This window comes from Prionailurus viverrinus, chromosome B1, assembly GCF_022837055.1.
Source record: "Prionailurus viverrinus isolate Anna chromosome B1, UM_Priviv_1.0, whole genome shotgun sequence".
NCBI classification, from domain to species: Eukaryota; Metazoa; Chordata; class Mammalia; order Carnivora; family Felidae; genus Prionailurus; species Prionailurus viverrinus.
The window spans coordinates 119,600,771-119,614,240 of record NC_062564.1 but is presented as its reverse complement, the minus strand read 5'-3'; the positions used below and the strand labels follow the sequence as shown (position 1 = coordinate 119,614,240).

Sequence of the window (13,470 nt, the reverse complement as noted above, 5' to 3'; positions counted from 1 at the left end):
AGATAAGCTTACTAATCATTGTTTTAAATTTCTGTTGGAACACATGAGAGAAGCTGCATTTCTAGAGAGAGAAATATGAAGCAAGATTGAAAGTGGGCACTCGAAGGGGATTCATTATAGACCTACTAATGCAGCCCTCTGGGGTCCAATTGAACAGAGGGGTCCACATGGGATTCTAACATGAACACGATAACAGAAGAAGCTGATCTTAGCCTTCCATCCCATATTTGAGAAACCCCAAGAAACAAAAGAGCCCCAGTCAGACCTTTTTATCAACATAGATGATTCCAGCATGAACTTAGGAACACAGAGCAGCTAAATATAACTCTCCAGTAAATACAACTCTCCCTTTCCCTCACTCCTCTGCTATTGCCCCTTCTCATGGGGCCACATGATTACAGATTTGCATTTGTCTAAAAGCAGGTATTGATTGTTGTATCTTATTTTTAAAAATCTTTTCAAAAAAGTCTTCCTCTAATGAAAATAAAAGTTATAAATTTCAAATCAAGGTCAAATGCCTTTGGCCCATTTGGTTAATCCAAACTATAGAGAAGCTGAGAACATAAGATATAAAACAAAAATGCTTTCCTAGGAGAGAACTGAAGCATACAGAGAGAGAGGGAAAGCTTTTCCAAGGCAAGAATACTGTACCCTGGGGTAAATGGGGAAAAAAAGCTCATTATATAGAGTGATAGTATATAAATCTATACAAATATTTATTTACAGAAGTTGGGGCTTACTGAATTATTCTGAAGTAGTATTTTTTTTTATTTAGTAATATGTCCAATCTGGTGATTTTTCTTGTATACAAAATGTAGTTTAAAAAATTATGTAACTGTATAAAACCCAGTTTTATGTATATATGTATATATATATGTGTATACTATTCTGAGCTATGAATGTATGAAAGATTATTTCACCAGTCTCTTATTGATGAATGTTTTCAATTCCTAGTTGTAAATAGTCTGGTTTAAATAGTAGTGCAATAAGAATGAAAGACAGTATAAAAAATTCTGTTGATAATATATATCAAAGGCATTTCTGAGAGTAGAAATGTATAGTAAATGAATCCATTGTATAAAACTATAGGCAATCCCCTGTTACGGATTCAAATGTGTTGTCCCCAAATTCCTATGTTGAAGCCCTAACCTCCAATGTGACTGTATGTGAAGATAAAGCCTTTAAGGAGGTTTATTAAGGTTAAATGAGGTTATAAAACTTAGGCCCTGGGGCGCCTGGTTGGCTCAGTCAGTTAAGCATCTAACTTCAGCTCAGGTCATGATCTCATAGCTCGTGGGTTCAAGTCCCACATAGGGCTCTGTGCTAACAGCTCAGAGCCTGGAGCCTGCTTTGGATTCTGTGTTTCCTTCTCTGTCTGCCCCTCCCCTGCTCATGCTCTGTCTCTCCCTCCCTCTCTCAAAATAAATAAACATAAAAAACAAACAAACAACTGAGGCCCTAATCCCGTAGAACTGGTGTCCTTTTAAGAAGAGAAAGAAACACTAGTGCTCTCTTTCTCAGCTCAAGAATAGGAGAAAGGCCATGAGAAGACACAGAAGGAAGGTGCCATCTGCATACAGAGAAGAGAAGACTTACCACAAACCAAAGTTTCTAGCACCTTAGTCTTGGACTTTTAGCCTCCACAAATGGGAGAAAGTAAATTTCTGTTAAAAGTTTTAGCTACCCAGTCTATGCTATTCTGTGGTGGCAGTCTAGTAGACTAATATACCTCCCCTTAAAAAAAAAATTATCATTAGCATCTCCTAGCCCTTCTTGTATATAATTAAATAACCAGTTAACTCCTAAGGTATCAGGACAAAATGAACCACACTACCTAGAATAAATCAAGGTGAGATTTAAGCACCTAATAGTACAATTATAGCACAAGCCCTAGAAACAGGCAAAACTACAACATAAACATTGATTTTACAGAACTCTAAGCAAGTTTAATATACAAAATCTGACATAAAACAAGTATTTTAGACATAATAATAAGCAATCTTTCTTACATTCTTAGAATTCAGAGGGGTTTTTAAAGATTTTAAAATACATCGAGGCTCAGGAAATGTCACCTCAAAGTCTGAACTAATTTTTGCCCTTTTTTTTCCAAATTGACTGTAAGCAGTTATATCTGAAGTTATTTCAAACACATTAGGGTTATGCTTGTAAATTATCGTTAGTTATTAGCTCTGTGAATAATAGACAAGATTGAGATTATCGTTATGTAGTTACGTGTTTGAGGTTAAAGAGAAAGCTCTTCTACACAAGTATGAAAACTTTGGACAGAAATATCATTTACCTTTTCCTGGAATTCATCTTTAGTTTCTCCTAAGTTTTCCTCCATATGCAAATTCCTGGAAGTTTCCTCAGAAATTCTCATTTTTAGTGTGTTGATTGTTTCTTGGTGTTGTTTCAAAGACTCAAGAGCATTTCGTAATTGTTCCTGGGTGTCTATATTCTTTGTCAGAGAAACACAGAACAATTTCTGTTAGAATAATAAGAAACGATGGAAGTGATTTTGCAGGGACTACTTGATCATGAATAGTAAGTGACAGCTCCTATGTTTTCACAGAGGCTCTCGGTTTTCAGCATCTAATCAGTCAAAGTCTTACCATGTTTACAGTATCCTGAATGTCACTTTTGAGTTGGTCCCTCTCAATTTGCAGGCTCTCCTGGAGTTGTTTTAGGTCATCCCTTTCTTGGGTTAAGGTTCTTATTTCCACCAAGGTTTGCTGAAGTTGCTCAGCAATCAGTGCTTTTTCCTTTTCTACAGTTTGCAGCCTAGAATCTCTACTTTCTAATTGTTCCTTTAGCTCTTCCATTTCATTTAACACTTCTTGACTCTCGGTTGCTTTCTGCTGAAGTTCTTTGGTTTTTGGACAAAGCTTTAAAATAAGAAAAATAAAATGTGAAAAGCAGAACAGTCTATGGGACATATATGGAGGCCAGACCCCAGAATACTAAAGATCACTTCCCTAGAGGGTGTCTTGTACCAACCTCTGTGCTCAAAGCATCAGAACTTAAACCAAGTTTTTGAGCTTGTTTAGAGAGATTTCCTATTTCCTGATCCATTCTTGCATTCTCCTCAAGGACCATCTTATACTTTTGCTCAAATTCAAGATGATTTTTTAAATCTTGGAATTCTTGATCAGTGCTTTTATAATTCATCTGGGTAGTTGCTAAGTCATTTTTAGTTTTCTCTATTTCTTCAAGTAAATCTTGAATTCTATTCTCCTTTTGAACTACTTCAGAAAACAATTTGTCTCTTTCCGATATTATTATATAGAGCTCTTCAGATTTATCATGTATCTACGGAGAGGAAATAAAATTTAGTTATGTTAGCAATGTAAGATCTACTGAAGCAGTTTCAAGGAAAAAATTCCTATGCAAAAAAAAAAAAAAAAAAAAAGACATTGAAATTAAGCAAAGATTTGACTGAGGAAATGCAACATTTTTATTGTCACCGTTCCTTTAATAATGTATTATCCTGTTTACCTTCAAAGTTTTGTTTTTTAATCTCTTTGGGCTCTAGTAAGGATTGTTTGGAGCACACTCAATAGAAACACTTTATTTTAGAACATGCCTTTATTTCATCATCTATCATTCTAAAGTATTTTCTAACTTCTTGGTGTATCAGACATTTTATGGTTTTTCTAAGAATTTGACATATTTTCATCTAAAGCCTTTGAATGCGACTCTTATTTCTAAAAACGTAATCCAAGAATAAATAATCAAGCTTTATTTGAATTATTATTTAAATAAACCATATCCAATTTATAAATAGTAAAATCACTGTGAAAGGTAAGGTAGAAGTGGTGGGAAGAAGAGAGGTGAGCTAAATTGGAGACCAAGGATGGGGGTAACACAGCAGAGTTGTTTCAATCACAGACTAAGGATAGGAGGCACATCTATGTAGCTCAACTATTGGTGCCATAACTATTTTTGAGCTAAGAACCAGCACCTACTTTAAAGAGTTTTTAGGATGACTAAATAAAATAATGTTGCTAGAGCTTTTTAGCATGATGTCTGCCATATAGTGTTCAAACACTTGTCACTTTTTATTTCTTCTAGAAAGGCAGAGAGAAAAGAAAGGCTGGCAGATGGTTTACAGGATTGTTCACTAGCCTGCAAGATTTACACTGATCTCAACTGTATCAGAGCCCTCCCTTGTATCTCATTACTTTCTTTTATTCAACATAGTGACTAGTAAAAAAAAAAAAAAAAAAAAAAAAAAGAAAGAAAAAAAAAAAGATTTAGAAAAAGGGTGGGCCACAGAACTCTGTTTAAAAGATTTTATTTTTAAGTAATCTCTACACCCTACATAGGGATCGAACTCACAACCCCCATGAGATCAAGAATTGCACACTCTACCGACTGAGCCAGCCAGGCGCCCCCACAGAACTCTGTTTAAATGCAACACTTGAGGGCTGTAGAAATGGCTGTACATGGCTCATGATACTAAGTATACTGTTAAATATGCTCTGAAAATGTATTTTTACATCTAGTAATATAAAAAAAATTAGAGGAGGAACTACATTCATTTCTGTTCCTAACAAGTTAGTTAAATGTTTATGGACTCTTGCCTGCTACTTTAAAATAAACTATGGCAAAATATTTAAAGTGCTATTACAAAGGTTTTTATTTCAGAAGAAGGGTTATTTGCTTAAAAATGTATTTACCTCTTTCCTTAATATTTCTAATTCTGAGGGTAAAGGTTTCAATGCTGAGAGCAAATTCACTTCTTTACGTAAAGCTTCATTTTCTTCAACTTCTTTATTCAGTTCTTTCTGCAGATCAGTAATCTTTCTTTCCAGTTCCAAATTACAGAGCAAATCTAGGACATTTTGGGTAAATTAAATAAAGCAGCTTACAGTTATTGGGACAACCTAAATTACATGCAAAATGAAATTATTGAACCAGACTATATAAAATTTATTAAAGAAAGAGCCAATGTTGGTTAACAGGTAATCTAATTGTTAATAGTTCTTCAATTACTCCTTAAAAATTAGGTCCAATTTATTTGAAAAATAACTCCTAAACCTTTATGAATCTGAATGAAGTCCATGGAAGCATTTATAAATATTGATACCAAATGACACCGAAACTTATTAGGTTATTAAAAAAATCAGAGCAGAGAATAATAGATTTTTAATCACTGGAATGTAGCCACAAAATTCTTCAGGTAGGTTTCTAGAGAAAGATCTAAAAAGAGGTAGTCTGAAATTATAAAATACCTTTTGGAACTTTGCCATCTATAAGGGAGGTGAGTTTTGTTATTTCATTAAAAGAAGACTGTAATTCTTTCTCCAGATCAACTTGCATTTTCTTTTTTGCCTCCAACTGGCTTTGATATAACTGAATATCATTTTCCATTTGCTTATGTGCATTTGCAAGTTCTTTCTATTGAGAGAAACATTGTAAATTCACACAAACGTATTGATCGTAATAACTTTTTAAATAAATATTATAGGAGTCACTTACCATTTTCTCTTTCAGCTCTAGATTTTCACTTCTGAGAAAGGCGGATTCTCTCTTGGCATCAAGAGCTACACCTTCAGCATCAAGCAGAGTCTGTTTCATTTGTTTTAGGTCTTCAGTGCTTTCCTGTACACACGACAAAAAAATTTAGTGAAATCTAGCTTTCTGAGAGTTGGAAAACACTTTAGAGAACATGTACATAGATGTTATTCTGAATTGATAAAAAATGGTGGAAATATGGTAATTACCAAATGTGTATTTAGGAAAAGATGAAAAAAATAATATTTTCCATAATAAAAATATTTTTAAAATTCTGGATCTCTTTTTCTAAATTACAGAAGCATTGTATAGATTTAAGAATTTTTTATTGTTGGGCGCCTGGGTGGCTCAGTCAGTTATGCGTCTACTTTGGCTCAGGTCATGAACTCACGATTCATGGGTTCGAGCCCCGCCATCCAGCTCTGGGCTGACAGCTCAGAGCCTGGAGCCTCCTTCAGATTCTGTGTGTCCCTTTCTCTCTGTCCCTTTCCCACTCACTTTCTGTCTCTCTATCTCTCTCTCAAAAATAAATAAACATTAACAAAAATTTGTTATTGTTTAAAAAAGGCTAACAATTGTTGTTCAGCTAGCTTGTTAAAATCTCCTATGTATTTTTAAGTTATTCCAAAACATGAAAGTAGTTCGTAGTTAAAATTAAGGATATGAAATTACAAATTGAAAAGAAAAAGACAAAAAAATTCAATGGAAAAACATAAAAGATGAACAGGCAACTCCCAGAAGAGAAAATGCAAATGAATGATAAATACATGAAAAGATCTACGGTCTCATTTTTAGAGAGAAGTGCCATTTTAACATGACTTTAGCCTACATAAATTCAACCACATGTCTTGGCAGAATATTAATGCATGAATGAATGAATGAATTAATAAATTGGATGAAAAAAGAGAAAGAAATAATAATTATTAAAAAGTGGCCAATTCTACTTGATACTCTATCAACAGACACTCCAGGATTATATGATACCTGCCTTTCTTCCCAGGGCCTCAGAACAGTAAGATCACTTTTATAAAAAAGCATTTGTCATTAGTAACAGGTAACAGAAGAGTACTAATAAAAGGTAATAAAAAGTACTCTGAAAATTCAAATGGAAACAAAAGAACAATGGAAACCAAAGTTCCAGCTAGAAATTGCTGCTTTCTTAAAAACGGTGTTAAAAACTAGACTCAAACTGATACTTTCTTGAAGTAATCGGGACTGAAAGCAAGAAGAATAGAAAGCAAACAGTAAAAATTAACAATTTCACTACGAAATTCAATGTTATTTAATGCCATATCTTCTACCAACTAAAATAATCTAGAGCCACAGTTTCTAAAAAATAACAAACTGGGGCGCCTGGGTGGCGCAGTCGGTTAAGCGTCCGACGTCAGCCAGGTCACGATCTCGCGGTCCGGGAGTTCGAGCCCCGTGTCAGGCTCTGGGCTGATGGCTCAGAGCCTGGAGCCCGTTTCAGATTCTGTGTCTCCCTCTCTCTCTGCCCCTCCCCTGTTCATGCTCTGTCTCTCTCTGTCCCAAAAATAAATAAAACGTTGAAAAAAAAAAAAATTAAAAAATAACAAACTGATAAAATACTTATTTAAATTATGATGAGCATGCATTAATATTAATCAAATTGATGAAATTTATAAAACCATGCTCAATTACTTGTGATACGTATAGCTCCAGGTATGTATCAATACCAACATAAGTGCTCACTTGAAGATACTAACTATACAGTTCTACATACATGTGCATACAATAATTAAAAAAATAAAATAATTCTTAAATTATTGATTTTTAATGGAAGCTCATCCCTAACTTACCTATATTCACTCAAAGAATGGTATCTTCAACTCTCTATGAATGACTCTTTATCCATAAAATGGCAATGATACTAGTAGTCCCAGTTTCATAGGGTTGACAAATATTAAATAAAATACTATATGTAAAACAACTACAACAGTGCCTGGCACACAGCAGGCTCAATATAAGCATTTGCTATAACAATGATGATGATGATGTGCTATAAATGTCTACATGAGAACGCAACAAAATAAACCTGATTTTTACCGATGAGTATGACAAGTCCATTTTTGTATCTTCTGACTTCTGACAGTCTATGTATTTCTGTAGCTTCTTAATCTGTTCTTCCTTTTCTCTAAGCAACTCTACTTTTGAACTTAGCTCATTCTAAAAGAAGTGTGAAACAAAAAAGAGAAACATATTTAATTGGATTTATATTTTAGGGGGTTAAAAAGAACTTATATTTAACAGTTTACACTGTTAGTAAAATTTAAAAAGTTGACATTGAAAAAAATAAATATATTCTTGTATTTTCTGAAATCATGTTCAATTATGTATGATGTACATTTTAGGCCTAGTTCTTTATCAATGGAAATACCAACATAAATGCTCACCTCAAGATCCTGATTATATACCTCTGCATGCTTAACTAAATTCTTTAAGTTGGAAATTTCATGAATTAGTTGCATCTGTAAGAGCATGTGAACAGGCAACAGAGCAAACCAATAGTTAATAAAGCAAAAAAAACAAAAAAACAAAAAAACACCAAAAAACCAAAAAACCAAAAAAAACACCAAAACACCAAAAAACCAAAAAACCCAAACCAACAACCCCAAAAGATAGCATTCATTCATCAACCACTTCAGAATCACCAAACAGTAAGAAGGGACTGAGAAATCAATTGTTCAAGCTACCGGTACAGAGCACCTCATTAAACAGAGACAAACTCAACAGAAAATTCCCAATCCCCATAAAACAAGCCAACAAGAAAAAAACCTCAGCATGGCCCAACTAATAGTTATGTCATCTGTTAATAATGCTAGAATAAAGTTAAAAGCAAATTAGTATGCATTCCTTGGAGGAAATAAACTTTTAAAAGATACACTTTTAGGGGCACCTGGGTGCTTTGTCGGTTAAGTGTCCGACTTTGGCTCAGGTCGTGATCTCACAGCTTGTGGGTTCAAGCCTCACATCAGGCTTTGTGGTGACAGTTTGGAGCCTGCTTCAGATTCTGTGTCTCCCTCTCTCTCTGCCCCTACCTCACTCACGCTCACTCTCTCTCTCTCTCAAAAATAAATAAACATTAAAAAAAAATTTTTAAAATACATTTTTTTTAAAAATACATTTTTAATAGATTTTTGTTTTGGGGAAGTTAATTAAGTACAGACATATGTTTATTCTATAAGATTTTTTTTCTTCCTGTAAATTATCCATTTAGATTTTATACTGGCATACTTTTTAAGGCTTTGTGGTTTAGAATTTAGGTTTAGATTAAGGTAGCTTCATGTGGTGTTTTTATAATAATATTACGGTTCACCAAGCTACAGAAATAGGTATGGGATTATGAATTATTACCTTGTCAATTCAGTCTACAGAAAATACTAAAAAGATGATGTTATTGGTTTACATTTTTCAACTGTCTAAAAGTCCAAAGAATACTTAAAGATACAAGTATTTCTATTAAAGTTTCCTTTTCACAAAATATCTGGAGCATTAAATATTTGAGTTTCAGGTATTCTTGTGCAAAGCAAGTAAATGACAATTTACCACAGATAAACGTTTTTTCCCTTAGAATTATTTAATCTTCATAATTCGATGAATCCTTTAAAAGTAAAGGCAAATTAGAGTAGAATGTAAGGGACTTAGGAAAACAGCATCTTGTTTAATATTGTATGAATGTTTAATTCAGTCCTAACTAGATTTAGACTCAGACTAGTGCTCGTGTTGATGTTATTATTTTAGGTCAATGCCCTCCAACATTGCCTCCACAATATTATGTGAGCCAAATTTGTAATTTAAGATTTTCTACTGGCTGCATTAAAGAAAGAAACAGGTATAATTAATTTTGATAATGTATTTTAACCTAAAATATTCAAAGTACTATCATTTGTTCATGTAATCAATATAAAAAATTAAAGAAATAGTTTACATTCTTTTTTTTTTTTTTTTTCATACTTAATTCAGACTGGCCCCATTTCAAATGCTCAAAATCACCACATGTGCTAAGTGGCTACCAAGTGTTCAGCAAAATTTTAGACATTTATATTGGTTATAACTTAAATTGGCTCCATCTTTTATCTTTTCTTTCCTGTTTCTAAATTTTGTGCAAGAAAATCACATTTACCAATAAAGAAGAACTAAATTTACCTTCATTTTAGAAAATAAACATTTAGAAAGAAAAATTGTCCCACTTTCATTTGAAATACCACTTTAACTATTGGTTCTCATTAACAGAAAAAAGATGGAGTAACTTTTGTAAAGCTCTGAGTGTAACTTCCCAAAGATGTATTAAGATGCTGAGCATAAAGAGAAAGTATATATGATACGATCAAAAGTCAAGTGGTTGCTACATAAAAAAAAAAAATAGATTTCAACTGTAATTTGCAGCAGGTGAAATAAAATATTTAACTTAAGACAAAAACCTCTAACTTGTTAAAATTCTAAAACTAATCAAGTTAAAACAGGTAGGGGTTGGAATTTACTTTGTTCCCTGAGCATAATACTTACTCCTTCTAAAATCACTAAACATTCTGTATTTCTATATTCCCATTTGAAAATTATCCATAGCCTTGGTGATTTATAAGATCATCGGCAAACCAGGGCAATACCCACATGTCTTAAGGTCATTATTTGACTTTTCATTCCGTTTTCATTAAGCTTTTCCCCAAAATGGAGGTTTGGGAACACATTTTACTGTATATTCAGACTTACATTCTTAGTTTAAAATGGAATGGACGTTGCAAAAAGAGCTTTGAATAGAGTTAAGTTTTTATTACTTAATCTTTTAGGTTACCTTATTGAACCTAGAATTTTAATTGTGTCCAAGTAAAGATGAAGAGCATAGGATTATTTCTCCCCTTGACTGTGGTTAAAAGAAAAAAAAAATTGGGATGTGACAGTAAAGTCATATACTGTGTTATTTTGTAATCTTTTTGTGTGTGAGACAATTTAGTGAGCTTCAGTTTTTATTGATTGGATACAGAAATCATGTAAAAAACTTAGAAATGATTGCTATACTTACGCTCAGTTAGCCTTGCATCTGAGCAGTTTGGCTCCAGAGACCATGGTCTTAACCATGACACTACACCACCCCCTTCCTTATAAAACTCTGTTTTATAGACTGAAATTCATGGGCCAATATATGACATTTTGTATTTTGTTAAAATGTAAATTTTAAACCAAGTTAAATGAAACCCTGTGGAGAACATATAGACTTCCTCTTAGGATATATACCCATAAATGTAGGATTAACTTTAATTTGTATATAGAATGGAAATAATAGTTTTGGCACAGATTTCTTTTTTCCTTATAAAAAAAAAAAAAGAGGGTGAGAAATGAAACAATGATACTGAGGAAAGAGCATTGTGTTCCTTTGGGCTATCCACACAGAAGTCTTAGAAGTAGCTACAAATTAAATTAACTCATCATTTAACTACACCAGTACTGGCTCTTATTTGGCAGGGCAGGAGACGGGAGTGGGGTAGGGACAGATTCATAGTCTGATAACAGCTATGGATTCTTGTTCCAGAAAAATGAATATCCTTCAAAAATTCCGCAAAATAATTTTATACTGTCTGTGAACTCTAAGTTAAGGACTGTGTGCTCTAAGAAATCTTAAATCTCTTGGACAATTTCTAAGTACCTGAAGTTTGAGGTTTTCTGAATTAGGTTCTCTTAACATAGAGCCTAATATATATTTAGAAAATTTAAGTGATCTGTTTCATTTCTAAAAATTGCATTACAAGTATTTAGTATTTAGTTACACTAATTTTCATAATAACTCTCTTATATGGAAAAAGACATGAGCATAATCAGCTTTCCTGTCTATTCTAATAATGTTCTAAATATTTAGGAATATACTTTTCAAAGAAAATGAAATCCATGGGTCCATGGATATGTAGTATCCATGCATAAAACAGTCAGATAGTAAAATTCATATTGGTCTCAGTAGGAAATGGTTATACTATAGACAGAATTTACGTGTGCTCAACCAATTAACTGATAATATACAAATTACAATGAAATAACTTATTCAAGACAAATCCATCAATAGGCAGATGCACCAAACCATCCCAAAGACATTTGTAATTTGTCCTTCTTCTTGTGCATGAGCACAAGTGAAACAAATATGCTTTAAATATTTTAAAAGTGACACAAATGAATTATTTCTTAAATTCTTTAAATTGTGTCTACATATGGAAAATGGTTGGATTCTTCCTATATCAACCTTAGAAATATCTTTAAGAGAATGATACTTCTTTGAAAAGTGTGGTTTTAGGTTCATGTTTCCATATCTCTTACCTCCTGATCTTTTACCGCTTTTCTTTCTAGAGCCTCAAATTCATCCAAATCATTCTTTTCTTTTAATTTCAATTCCATTTCTTCATTTTCTCGTCTCAGTTGTTCATAGTCCAATATCAGATTATCATAGTTGGCACGAAGTGAATTCAGCTCACTTTCTAAGTTTTCCTATTGGCAACAAAACCAGATTTTCAAGACAGACAGAATTCAAATCATATATTGTTTCTTTTAGATTACTCAAATAATTAATTTAACCTTATATCATGTAGCAACTTAGGTCATTCTCTTCTTCAATATCTTTCTTTTTTATTTTACTTTATTTATTCTCAAGTTAGTTAGCATACAGTGTAGTCTTGGCTTCAGGAGGAGATTCTTCTTCAATATCTAATGGTCTAGTTTCATCCCGGGTAAAATAAAGGGTGTGAATTTCGGTAAACTAGCTAATTTAGAAGAGCAGGCAATTTTGAAAGGAGTATGAAAAAAACATCTTATAAACAATGCTCTGCCAATATTTAACTGGAAAAGTTGTCGGGAGGAGGAATTTGGGGAGGTAGGGTGTATACTGGGAAGTCCATTTGACCACAGTTTTAAAAAAAAAATTTTTTTTTAACATTTATTTATTTTTGAGAGACAGAGTGATACAGAGCATGAGTGGGCGAGGGTCAGAGAGAGAGGGAGACACAGGATCCAAAGCAGGCTCCAGGCTTTGAGCTGTCAGCACAGAGCCGATGCGGGGCTCGAACTCACAGACAAGATCATGATCTGGGCAGAAGTCAGCTGCTTAACCAACTGAGCCACCCAGGTGCCCCATTTGACCACAGTTTTTTAAGCTCCTTAGTAATAAAGCTGATAATTTAATTCTCTACCTATCTGATGCCTGTTTTATTTCTCAGACAGGTCTGAATTTAGGAAGGGAAACAGAAATATTCTTCATTGACCTCTAGTGCCATGTTTTACCATACTCAAAAGAGGCCTGTTCCTGTTTTGTATACTATTATGAGAAAGAGATAAACTCTAAGTTATAGAAACAAAAATAAACACCAGGAATTTTCCAACAATAACACACTTCTAGAGGATGTGTTAGGGACATAAAAGCACTTTACCTCTAATACTCACCTAATTATAACTAATATGATGGTTAACTAATGGTAATAATTCCCAAGCATCACTGCAATTTCACTCTAAAACTAAAATGAAATTTCCTTAACAAAAACATTTATAAAACTATACTGTATTTTTTTGGACATTAGTAGCCTAGAAAGTAAACATGGACTCTCTACCCACTGAAGTATTTACTATAGTATTCCTTGTTTACAGTTTTGACAAGGTCATATATAATATATTTACTTCTTTTTTTCAGTCTTATTTGGCAATATTACCCCCCACCCCCGATGTGTCATTTTTCTACTATATGCTTGAGATTTTGACACTTTAAAAATCAGACTTTTTACCCTTATGGGTCTAAGTAAAAACAAAAACCAAAACAACAACAACAACAACAAACAAACAAAAAATCACGAATACCAAGATCTGCTGGTAAAGAACCAGAAGCAAAGGTTCACCTAATACGATACACCTGCAATATGAAATTTTTCGCCTCCTCCGCATGCCAGTTAGCAACTAGCAGTGTTA

General features: G+C 33.3%; 1 protein-coding gene across 5 annotated transcripts in view; it reads right to left on the bottom strand.

Moving 5' to 3' along the window:
* The window catches only part of CENPE (centromere protein E), an 81,149-nt gene that overhangs the window by 43,770 nt on the left and 23,909 nt on the right, over window positions 1–13,470 (bottom strand). For 4 of the 5 annotated variants that reach the window (XM_047857067.1, XM_047857070.1, XM_047857071.1 and 1 more), the window contains exons 16-24: window positions 11,839–12,006; window positions 7,932–8,006; window positions 7,585–7,704; window positions 5,482–5,604; window positions 5,235–5,400; window positions 4,680–4,834; window positions 2,998–3,309; window positions 2,613–2,885; window positions 2,300–2,458 (exon numbers count right to left, since the gene is read on the bottom strand). In XM_047857067.1, the coding sequence (XP_047713023.1) occupies window positions 2,300–2,458; window positions 2,613–2,885; window positions 2,998–3,309; window positions 4,680–4,834; window positions 5,235–5,400; window positions 5,482–5,604; window positions 7,585–7,704; window positions 7,932–8,006; window positions 11,839–12,006 (1,551 nt within the window). The remainder of the gene's footprint in view (window positions 1–2,299; window positions 2,459–2,612; window positions 2,886–2,997; window positions 3,310–4,679; window positions 4,835–5,234; window positions 5,401–5,481; window positions 5,605–7,584; window positions 7,705–7,931; window positions 8,007–11,838; window positions 12,007–13,470) is intronic. The other variant, XM_047857069.1, reaches the window with a different exon arrangement.